This window comes from Pipra filicauda, unplaced genomic scaffold (assembly GCF_003945595.2).
Source record: "Pipra filicauda isolate LSUMZ 115617 unplaced genomic scaffold, ASM394559v2 scaffold94_size2452230_pilon, whole genome shotgun sequence".
Lineage (NCBI taxonomy): Eukaryota > Metazoa > Chordata > Aves > Passeriformes > Pipridae > Pipra > Pipra filicauda.
In genome coordinates this window covers 1,365,858-1,378,065 of record NW_024105142.1, presented here as the reverse complement: position 1 = coordinate 1,378,065, position 12,208 = coordinate 1,365,858, and the positions used below count along the sequence as shown (strand labels likewise).

At 45.4% G+C, this 12,208-nt stretch overlaps 1 protein-coding gene across 4 annotated transcripts in view; it reads left to right on the top strand.

Moving 5' to 3' along the window:
- Positions 1-1,378: 1,378 nt before the first annotated feature.
- Positions 1,379-12,208, top strand: part of DIP2C (disco interacting protein 2 homolog C) — a 309,922-nt gene continuing 299,092 nt past the window's right edge. For all 4 annotated transcript variants that reach the window (XM_027720744.2, XM_027720743.2, XM_027720742.2 and 1 more), the window contains exon 1: positions 1,379-1,562. In XM_027720744.2, coding sequence (XP_027576545.1) covers positions 1,478-1,562 — 85 coding nt within the window. In that variant the 5' untranslated portion in view covers positions 1,379-1,477. The remainder of the gene's footprint in view (positions 1,563-12,208) is intronic.

Below are 12,208 nucleotides of genomic sequence, written 5' to 3'. Positions count from 1 at the left end.
TTCCTTGTGGAATATATTTGTTGATATGAAAGGGAGTTTCATTAAATGTTTTCAAAACATTCCTTCTTATGTTGGAGTGGTGTAATTAAGAGTCCTTTTTTATCTTTTAAGTCCTTTTTTCTGTGCTCTCCAGATACGAGCTTGGTGTCAGCTGATACATGATGATGCTGAGCAAGGACACAGCATAACGTCAACTTTGTTCTTCTTCATTGTATCAAGATTATGTTACTCTTTCATGGATATGTCCACCCAGGGTTTTGTGATATATATGCCAGAATTGCCATGGCTTTTTTGGAATAGAATAGAAGAGGGTAGAGTAGAGTAGAATAGAATACAATAGAATACAATAGATTTGTGTTGGAAAAGACCTCTAAGATCATCAAGTCCCACTGTTAACCTGAAACTACTTAGTCCACCATTGGCTGTATGCGGAGAACGGAACTGAAAACAGGGGCATGCTGGAAGTTGTTCAGCAGGTGGGGAAGGAAAAGGGGGCGCAGGCGGGTCAGAGTGCTGGTGTTGAATCTCCACCTGCCCCGGGCACACCACTCCTTCCCCGCCTTCCTCGGAAAAAAGAGGACCCGAAGCCCCACTTCAGGGATGAATAAAAAAGTGTCGAAGCGCTTCACCAGCACCACCCCGGAGCCACCGGACCCGTCCCCGGCGCCGGGACACGAAGCCGCGGGAGGATGCAGCCCCGGGAGGATGCCGCCCCGGGAGGATGCAGCCCCGGGAGGATGCCGCCCCGGGAGGATGCAGCCCCGGGAGGATGCCCCGGGAGGATGCCCCGGGAGGATCCCCCAGGAGGATGCAGCCCCGGCAGGATGCCCCGGGAGGATGCCCCGGGAGGATCCCCCAGGAGGATGCAGCCCCGGCAGGGTGCCCCGGGAGGATCCCGCCGGACGAGCCCCGGGCGGGGCGGCCCTGAGCGGAGCGCGGGGCGCCCCCTGCGGGCCGGCGGCGGGGCGGGCGCGGTCACGTGGATGTGACAGCGGCGGTGCCCGGCCAGCCCCAGTCGCGGCAGCGGCACCGCAGCGCCAGCGCCGCCGCCAGCCCGAGTCGGGCGGGGACAGCGGGGACAGCGGGGCCGGGCCGAGCCCACGGGGAGCCGCCGCCGCGGTGCCGGGCGGCGGCGGGCGGGGGGCGGGCCGGGCGCGGAGCGGGGAAGCCGATGCGGAGCGATCGCGGGCGGGCGGCGGGAGCAGCAGCCATGGCGGGGCCCCGCTGAAGGAGGCGGCGAAGGAGGAGGAGGAGGAGAGGGGAGGAGAGGAGAAACCTCCGCATTCCCTCCCTCCGCGCCCCGTCCCCTCGCGCGGACCGCCCGCCCGCCCGCCTCCCCCCTGCATGCCCGGCTGAGACCGCGGGGAGGACTCAGCACCCGCCGCGGCCCCGCCGCCTTCCCGCGCCCCGCCAGCAGCGGACAAAGGGGGAGAGCGGGCAGCCAGAGGAGGGGAGAGCCCGTCCCCGCCGCGCGAGCATGGCGGACCGCAGCCTGGAGAGCGTGTCCCTGCCGCTGGAGGTGCGGGCCCGGCTGGCCGAGCTGGAGCTGGAGCTCTCCGAAGGTAAAGGGGCGGCGGTGGGCGCGGGCGGCGCGGCGGCGGCAGCGGCGCGGCACCCCCGGCCCGCTCCCCCATCGCACACCCTCCTCCGCCCTGCGGCCCTGCGGTGCCGGCCCCGGCCCGATGGCGCCCGGGGGGCTCCCGGGGGGCCCCTCCCGCCGGCGGCTGGCGGGGGGACCCCGGCGCGGGGGTTTTGTTCTACCTGCGAGCCCCCCGCGCTCCGCCGCGGCGCAGGCGGGGGCGGCAGCGGGGCTCTGGCGGCGGGGACTCGGCCGCGCACGCGGTGGTGCTGCGGGAGGTGGGAAACGATCCGCGGGGATGGCTCGGAGGGGCTCCTGCCCTGCCAGGGAAACGCGGCTTCACGGAAACGTGCCGTGCTACCTGCGTGCCAAACCCCGCTGTAGCCGCATCGACAGTCTCCCACGGAGTCCACGCAGCGTGTCTGTGTATGTGTGTGTCGGCTGCAACAAAACACGCCGTGATAAGGTCGTTTTGGACAATACCAGTCAGGTCACTCAGAGGAAACGATATTTGATTTTGTTTGGGTGTTTTGTTTTTTTTTTTTTTTTTTTAATTGCGGGGGTTTTTTTTACTGTGCAATTGAAAGCTTGCGGTGGTTCCTTGGCGTGGTTGCTTGTGATGCTCCGCCGGTCCCCGGGCTGGGAAGGCGCGCACGCAGCCCGCGCTGTTGCCGTGGCAGGGAGGATGAGCTGGATCCCCAGCCCGCCCTCCGCTCCTCAGCCCGGCTCCCGCTCCCCGTTTCCATGTGTATCAGCGCCGGGGTAGGAGCGAAGGGCAGGCAGCGATGAGTGCCTGTCGGTAGCCCTCGCTGGCGGGCATTGAGCGCCCAGAGTCGTGGAGACGATTTTAGTGTATCAAATGTAATCTCTGTCTCCCAGAGGAAGAGATTGGGGAGTATTTATACATACTAATGCTAGGGTTGGCTCTTTCCTGAAATGCAAATCTGCTATTAACTGCCTCCCCCTCTTTTTTTTTTTTTTTAATGAAACCCCCCAAATGTCAGGGTTCATTCACCACCGAGAGACTACAGCACTTTACAGAAGGAACAAATGACCCAGCGTGTCCCAAATTAGTTATTGGAAGTGGTCGATATATTGACCTGTCTGTCTGTCTTCTGTCTTTTTGTAACGGTTTGTAAGGGCTCCGAGCCAGAAAGTAAAATGCGCTGGAGCCAGTTTCATCAGCAGGGAGGAGCTGATGTTGACATTGTATTTTCCTTTTTAACGCTTTGAGGGTGAAGAGAATGAGCTACTGAGATTGCATGTGGCTCTCATTTCTGTGCCTCCCCCTCCCTGAGGGTGCCTTGAAAACTTGAAATAAGAGGAGTTAAATACAATATTGCCTTTCTGTGGTGCACTGCCTGTCCATTGGCCTTCATCTACAGTAGTGAGGGTGGGAGAAAGGACTGTTTATGTCATGGTATATGTAACGTTTCCAGTTTATGCAGAAAATGCTTCTTGGTGTGCTTCTTCATTGTCTACACACCAATGAGATACTAATTAAAACAGCTGTTAGTAAATGCTTGCAAAAAAACCCAAATCAAACTGGCACAGACCTTCAATAAATATGCTAATGCAGTGTACCAAAGTTGTAATACAGTTTTACGGTGCAGTTTCTGTTGCTGTAAGCATAATCCAAGAAGGCTCTGAGGAAGTGGGACATGGTTTGAAATTGGGCATTTGTATTTGCACTACTGTAACTTCCCTGCAGCTAGAGCTGGAATGAGTTTAACCCACTGACAATATCTTTCCTTCTGCACCATTGATGTTACACCCGGCAGATGGGATGGCTCTTGTTTCCTGACTGTGGCAGCCTAAATGAAGATCAGTTGGAATTGTGAGGCAGGTGGAGAAAGGGCAACATCCTTTTCAATGTCTTCCCCCAAGATGCTCTTGATGTGTTGTTAGTCAAGTACATGACAGTGTTCAGTGCTTGAGAAAATGAAACAATTTACTGCTTAAAGCTCCTACCTTTAGGCACCTGTGTTGCAACTTCTGGCCTGTTCCCAAAATCATTCCTTAGAGATAGTGGGATTGGTAATTTGTACAGTTCTGCTGTGCTGTAGAAGTCTGCTCATACTCTGGCCACGCTAACTCTTGAGTTAAATGGTTTTCAAGGCAACTTTGTGCATCTTTACACCCAGAACATGCAGTACCTTAGGCATGTGTTTCACTCGGCCAGTCCATAATGAGCCAGTCCAGTGCCTTCAGCGGAGTTCAGTCACTGAGATACACTTATGCACGTGCATAAAAGTTTGCAAGATTGAGGTTTTAGCATGTGTTATGCTTATGACGTGTTAGGGTGTTTCTGCTGCTTTTGTGAAACTGGAAACTGTTGAAGGCAATAGACAGGCAACTGCATCCTTGAATGTGTGTTTGGGTCTCAGTGATGACATTGGGAGCTGAGTGACTGCCATAATTTGTGCCCCTTTTTAAAGTGCTTTCCGAGTCAGACTTACTAGGAAGATGTTTTTTCAAGTGCTGTGTGGCTGAATCATTGCATATGTTGTTTGTGACTGTGAGTTTTTCATTTCTGGTGCCACTGAGTGCAGTGGGTCTTACAGCTGCCACTTGTACCCGAGCAATGTGGTTCTCTGGTGCCAAAACCTGCTACAGACAGTGCAGCTTTAGGAACAGCTTCTGAAAGAGCTGCTGCTTTGTGGAAAAGAGAGGAGCACCAACAGGATTACTGCAAGGTTATTGCTTGGCTGTGAGCTAAAGCTGTCTCGTTCCTAGCTCTAGGAAGTGTGATAGCGTGGGTCCTGCCCACACAGTGCATCTCAAAGCTGAACATAAAATAGCTGGTGTCCGTGTGACTGTGACCAGACTGCTGGGTGCTGTGCCACTAACGCAGCAGGCACTGTGCAGGTGTTGTAATTACAGTCTCCACTGGTAGTCATCACAGGTTTAAATTTGACCATGGCGTTTTCCCCCACCTTGTAGCCACATTCTGTGTTCCTCATTAAGCTGCGCACTCGGCCCAGCCTCACTGGCAGCAGGGATGTGGCAGAAGAGCCTCAGGAAGTGTCTGCCGGACAGGTAGCATGCGCTTGGTAGCTGATAGAGCAAAGTGCCTTTCTCATTGCTTGAGAGGGAGGAAGAAGGTCAGGAAGGTGTTTACTTAGTGTTCTGCAAAGTTCGTCTCTGTGGCAGTCCTAACCTGTTGGTTATTGTGGGCAAGCCCACATACCTTCCACCTTCCCTTTGCTGTGGTCTGAATGGGCTTTTTTTTGGTTTAAACATAGCTATTTAAAAGGTACTATGGATGCAAATTAGAATAACCATTTTCGATTTTGTTAGTTTCATTATGATGATTTGTCAGGTGAAGATCAGTCAGAACTAGAAACCCTTACCAGGTTCCTCCATGTCTGTGTGCAGGTAGCCTGCCCCACACAAGGAGTGAGTGCCAGAGGCAGCTGGCACTCTGAAGGGTGTTGAGAATGAGTTTCACAGTGATGTATTGGCATGTAACAGTATATTCAGCTTGACATCAGTAGTACACTTGTGGATGTAGTTTTCATGTCATTTTGGGAAGGGAAAATTGCTGCTGTGTTTCTCAGGACATAAGGGCTCAACAGCACTTTAATTTTTATGAATATTGAAAGTTGTGGAATCATCCTTATCCCACCCGATATTCCGGAGACATTTGTTTTGTTGTGTTTGAGTGAAGGTGCTTGATGCTGGTATGTCACATACATGTTCTTTGCACTCCAGTAGTTTCCACTGAGCCAACTAAAGCTTGCATTGCTCAGAACTAGTCCTTCTAGGCTGATGTAATCAACATGTCACTCTGCAGTAGCTGTTCTTCAGAGCTGCTTAGAATTTTACGAGGCTTTAGTTTTCTAACGATGTATAAAATTGTACTGGGTGGAAATAGATGAATCATCCTGTTTTTTAGAATAGCTTGGGGGTTGTTAGCTGAAGAACTGATTTAATAAAACCAGGAGTCCTGAAATGTGCTGTCTTATTAAAAAAAAGTAATTCTACAACCCTTCCATTCTTAAAAACACTTAAAAATTTAAAAAATCCCCCCCTCTTTTCTCATTTTACCCTGAGTTTATGGTATACAAGGTTATTTTGCCCTTCCAATTACTTCCTGAACCAAAATTAATTGGGAAAAGATGCTCTGTAGTTCTTCCAGTATTTTATCCAAGTGTCAGATAACACAGCAGAAACACATAAAGAACCACAGATGCCACATGGAAAATGTGAAAACCATCCTGTTCAGAAACTGTTCTCCCTATATTCCACACTATCCTTCCAGTCCTCTTCCATTTTAAACACATGAGGCATAGCAGGTTTCTTTTTTTGAAAGTCTGAACTTTTCTCCAAAGAGCACTTTCATAAAGAATCTCAGCAGATCTTTAATGAGTGGTTACTGATTCCCAAAGGCACTGGATGTGCAGTCACCTAATTAATTTGGTCCTCAGCTTTCGTTGTATCGACTGGTTTGATTATATTTGGTAATATTACTTGGGTTGATTGAGTCATTGTGTGGCCAGGTTTATTATTTTATTAGGTATAAATTTTGTTATTTGTTGTCTGTATGTAGTCACTGGGTTGGGACCAGAAATGTGTAGTTAACTCCTCTAGTTACTATTTCTCCGTAACATTTGCCAGCCGGCTCTTCACTCACAGTAAGGTTTCAAAGTGTGAAAATTTCAATAAGTAGCACACCTCTGTGATTTGGGACGCAAAGTCATTCTTTTAATTCGCTCCTTGAGAGATAGTGCTCTGCTTAGCAAGTGGATATCACCTGCTCAATGACAGAGTGTTAATACTTCCTCAGTTTAGGTGAGAAATGAACTAAGAAATTCAATACTCACATTTGCATCTCGTTGTTTTTTGAGCCATTGGGGTGCAGTTGGCTCATGTTTTGTTATTTTTTCTGGCAAAGAGAGGACTAATTTACTACAAATACATAAAGCTGAAATTTTCATGTCAGTTACATACGAGATCTAAGGCTTTAAGAAAATATACTGGATACCATGGGAGTGATGATAAAATCAAGAGCGCTGGCAACAGAAACTTTTCTTTCTTTGTAAAATAAAACTCCTCTCATCAGCTCTTTTGTTTCTCTGATGGTGCTCAAGTTGGAGAGGGACAGTAACTCGATTATTTTAAAACCAGGTTCAATTCACTCATGAATTAACCATTTGCATTTTAAGGCACAGAAATTTGAAGGGTTTCCTTTTTTTTTTTTCTTTTTCTTTTTCTTTTTTACCTGCCTGACTTTACTGTGCTATTTGGACTTAAGGGCTTCTAATGGGCGGTGTCACATCAAAAGAATTCTCTGCCACTCATTCAATTGAAGTATATGGTAATGCCTTGTAAAATAGACTATGCAAATCTCCAGGATGTTCCCAGAACAGCTGTCCTGAAGGCATGCTGTAAATATACCTTTATTGCCAGCTGATGTTGAGCAGCATTGATGCCCAAGGGTTACACTTAATAGATCATTCAGATGATCTTTACTGTGTTACACAACTGACATACTGGAAACACTTTTCCCAAGGATGTGTGAAAATTGCCAAGGGGGTGTCAGTTTTATAGGCAAAGCAGGGAGTAAGCAATGTATTTATAACGAGAACACGATTGTAAGGAGCTGCCCTTTGCAGCTTCAGGGTACGTCTGCGTGATGCTGCTGCACAGAGCAGGGAGCAGGAGCCAGCGCTGCTTCCGCTTGCCAAACCAGCAGTGCAATGTGCACCTATGGCTGTGAGTCAACATGCCGCTTTTCTCTGGAAGGGTGTTGACCTGCCTGTGTTAATCCATTAGGAGAGGAATGCTGTCATTTTGATTTTGAGCAAACCAAATGTCCTTTGGTATCAAAGGAATTCAGGTTTAGCACACCTCTTTCCTTTGTATTTAATTTTTTCTCAGGGAAAAGTATTTTCATGCTGTATAAAATGCAGATATAATAGACTAATTGCTGAGGCAAGATTTGGATTGGGAGCATCAAAAAGATCAATGTTTCTCTGAAGGGATATCGATAGACTCCTTGAGGTTTTCATAGCTGAGAATGAATGTCTGTGGTGTGGTACAGAGAATCCTAAATGTACCATAGCTCTCCTATACTTAAAAATGCATTGACTGTGTTTTAATTTTTTAAGAGGCTATTTGTATAACGCATCAAGCAGGACATATAATTTTTTAAAAATAACTGCTTTAATTCCCCAGCAACTGTCAGACAAGATGACTCACTGCAGTATAAGAATTCACCACAGCACATCACAGATTTGACACAAACTCTTAATCCATGTAAAATTATGCATGTATATTCCCCTATCTTCCCGGTGGGTGAGCTTCAATTTTGCCAAACTCCTGATGATCCCATTCTGCCTTCTCTCCTCCCCCGCCTGCCTTTTTTTCCCCCCCTTTCTTCTTGAGTACCTCCTTGCAGTCAGTAGCCCTGGTGCGGGGTCTGGATGCTGCAGTCTTTCCCTGGCTTGTGAAGAGCCTTTCCTGATTGCTACCAACAGCCCCTGATTCTCCCCTTGGCTGTGGTGGTGTGTGGGGGCATTTCCAAAACATGATTGCTCTCTGCAGAGTTCTGGTCTTTCCTTCTATTACTGGGGTAAACATACACTAAAAAATGGGAACTAGTTTCATTTAACTCCACTTGGTGCATTGCATCAGGGAATCGCTCATTTTAGACCTGTGTAAATAAATCTTTTTTTGTTTTTTTTTGGGTAATCTTACCTAGGGCTTCTAATTGCTAGCCAGTACTATTTATCATTAGGATTAAATATAACTTTAAAACATGTATAAAACATACTGGAGACACCATGATATTCTGCAATAAAACACCAAATATAGGAGTAGAAATACTTAAATTAATACAACTTGAGACAGATGCTGGGAAGACTGTGGCCACGGCTTTGGCTGGAGCCTCTGGCCACACAAGAGAAGGCTTCTGCCTTAAAGCCATGTGAAATCCTACCAGGACACCCTCTGCATGGCTCTTGGGGGATGGAGGGAGCCATACCAGGGTGCTTCTTGTAGTCCCCTCTTTTGAGAATAGGGTTGTTTGCTGGTTCTTGGCAGTTTTGATAGGCATAGTCTCTTTGACACATAACCTGCAGTGCTTAGAGCAGCATGAAGTGCTCAACCCACGACACGGGGTGTGGATAATTGCCACATTATTTTGCAACAGAAGTTATCATTGAAAAATATATGATGTCTTGATGATCTCTTCTTAAGACTATCATAGTTATCATTGGATAACTAGAGAAAGAAAGGATTCTCATAAAGGATCTTGATAACTTGGAAGAGAAGTTGTTTCCTATGACTTTTGAAGGGGCTGTTTGATTTCCAAAGACTGGACCATTTAGGGTGCTTTTATGTGTATGGCTGGGTGTACAGAGTGGTGGCAGTTGAGGGGACAGAGGGATTCTTCAAATGTTGTCTGCTTATATGAAAGTAAAAATGGGTGTTAAGACTTGTTTGGTCCTATTTCTGTCTGGAACCAGAAATTGTACCTCCAAACTATGATATCTGCATTCAAATCTTCACTTGATCTATATGTATGATTACAATAAAAAAAAAAATCTTGTAAGTCTGGTCTGGTAAGAGCTGTTCAGAAGCCAGGAAAATGTTTCTTAATGAACTCTGTGACAAATACTGAAGTGTAAATAATGGAACCTGATTTTTCACTGGTAGGCTGGTGATTGAAAGTTTGCCTAGACTAGCAAAAGTTCAGAGACTTCTGGTTGGCTTAGAGACCCAAATGAATTGTTCTGACACTCTTTTTCCTTCTATGTAGATGTCCATGTGTCCATAAACAGCCTGGCAAAATAAAGAGACCTTAGCAACAGTCTCCTCAGAGAAAGCAGGTCTGGACTGTTCCATCTGTGTGGACCCTCCAGAAAGAGTTATGTGGTATTAGCAGGATGATTACAGGGCTTTTGTGTCTGTTGACACCATTTAATGAGAAAATAGACCAAACTGGTCTTTTGGGCTTCTAGTATCTCATTATGGAACAGTTCTGAAATTGTACAGAAAATTTCCTTCAAAAATCCTTACACTATAACTACAGTCTCATATAGCTACATGCCTCAAGGTAATAGCAAATAATGAAACTTCACCTTTTTTCTTTTGAGGGGATATCCTAAGTCATATTACCTCATATTTTTCATGGTTACACTTGCAAGGAGAACGAGCAAAATTTAGAATTTTACCTCTCTTATCCTTGTTGAAAGAAATATCGTTCAAATAATGGGAAAGTATTTTTGATGAATGTTTGAACAAATAAAGTTGATGGCATTATGGTGACATGCGAGCAGTTCAACTTTGGTGAAGAATCTTAAAATGGAAATTGTGTTTCAAATGTTAGACTTCTTTGACAGATGCCTGAGGATGAGCAAACAACAGTTACCTAGTGAAACAGCAAAATGCAGAAACATCCCTATTCTTTCCTGAATGATGATAATGGCAAACCCCTCTGCTGAATTCACTGGAAGAGCCCAGTTTCATTTACCATATTTTTTTAGTCTGAAAAAAAAAGCATTCTTAAGAAGATGCTGTAAGTTTTCTAAGTGTTTTGAAATGAGGGGTTACCTGTTTTAGGAAAAAATACTGTGGAGCGATTTTTACTTCTAAAAGGGAAATTACAGGCAGTACTTTTATTTGGCCTCTACTTTAAATTGGCTCCATGTTGTAATGGAAAAAAGTTGATTTGTTGTGTTGAGCAACGACAATGGGACTAGCAGCTGTTAAATTTAATTTTTTTTAATGATGATGAAGAAAAGTCTTGCATTTTTTGTCTGCGAATGTTATGCTGCCAAAGCGTTTGACACATTCCAGTCACAAGGTGTCTCTTACAAACACTGACTTCAGTCATAAGAGCATCTGTACCACTGACTTGGGAGAATTTGGCAAAACAGTTCAGAAGAGATCCAGAAGAGTGAGCAAGAGTAGAGGCATGGACGTTAGGGATTAAAGCAGTCTTAATAAACATTGTTTACCAGGAGAATGATGGGAGTTTATTTGGGTTATTTGACAAGCCTTATGTTGGGCAAGGAGGAATACTTTCTTGTAGTGCAAAGTTAATGCAGCGTTTGTGGTTCAAAACATGAGAAAATCGAACTCCTAGGAATGGAAATTAGACAAATGCAGGTTGGAGATAAGACAGAAAATATTAATAAGGCTAGATAAACGCTGAAGCACTTGCATAGAAAAAAGATTCAACAGCTTTCTAAAAAATATCTACCCACTAGTAGGATGGATAGAAGACTCCTTTCTAAGACATACTGAATGGAAGAAGTCTGTGTATGTAAATAGATAGGTATGTAAACCAGTGAATCCACCCTTGGCCAGAAATATACTGGTTTAAGTGCAATAAATACTTTTTTAGTGGCATTTTATAAATGTTTTAGTCCAGTATTATGATATATGGTTTCCTGGTGCCTTCAGAAAATGCTGCAACAGCTGAGAAATTTAGATTTAGTATGTTTTCAGTATTTTACTAGGGATGACTTGACATTTACTTGCAGTAGTAATTTGTTTTAAGTCAATATTGAACACTGTAAGGATGTGCATACATTAGAGTTTGAGAGGGTATCAAATGCAGCCGCTATGATAATACTTGCTTAAATAGTGACTACACATATATTTACCAGTAGCTCAGGGGACTTCTCTATAAGCATGAAGTGGCAGAACAATAACATTTTTAAAAGCTTCCCTAAACTTTATTGTATTTAGCCTGGTCATTGGTTTTTACAAAATGGTATTGTCCATTTTAATCATTTGGATAAAAAATAGGAGTGCACTTGTTTCCTCTGAAGATTAATCCTTCATGCATCCTTGATGCTTCAGGGAGGTGAGGTCTGTACTCAAAACTGAAATGAGTTGCAGTAAGACAGCTAGTGTATTATTTCCTTCTTTAGTTGCATATTTCCTTTTAGCTTTCACACTGTAGATATAGACCATGGTGTATATTTTTAGGTAGCAGATCTGTAATTATTGTTTCTTTAATTTCCCTTTAGTGTTTCTTGAAATTTTTAGTATTATTTGTAATTTGTTTGTGATTTTAATGCACCTTGAATCCATGCTTTTCCAGCATACTAACTTGCAGCTAATGAGGAGCCCTTTCCTCCTTTGAAGGCAAACCCAGTTCTCGTTGGAAGGTTTCATGAGGATGGTTGCTCTTTGCTCTGATGTCTTTGCTTCTGCCTCACTGGCCAGTTGTGGCAACTTGGATTTACCGTCTATGTTGTGGTGATAGGTGAAGGGTGTAGGAGCAATAAAAGTGACTCTGTGCCTTTGTGCTGCCATCTGAAGGTCTGTGAAAACTGTTTTGTTGATTGAGAGCTTCACCAATCTGGTATCATTGACCTCCAGCAGCAATCACTTCTGTAGGACAGTGAAAGAGAGACATTTTCCTTTGGCTGCAGTGGGAGAAGATATTTGCTGTTACTTAGCCCAGACACTTTTTCTTCTTGAGCACGATGATGCTTTGGCTGGTATTGTCTGCTGGTGGTACTTCCGTGGAAGGTGAGGGTTCATGGCAAGTCCAATATTTCTTCTTCAGCTTTGAAGGTCAGCCTTCTGTCTGTTTTTTGTTCTACAGAAGATGCTGTGTGGCCAAGAGAGGTGACTGGGGTCACCTTGGGAGAAGTGAAGAAGCTT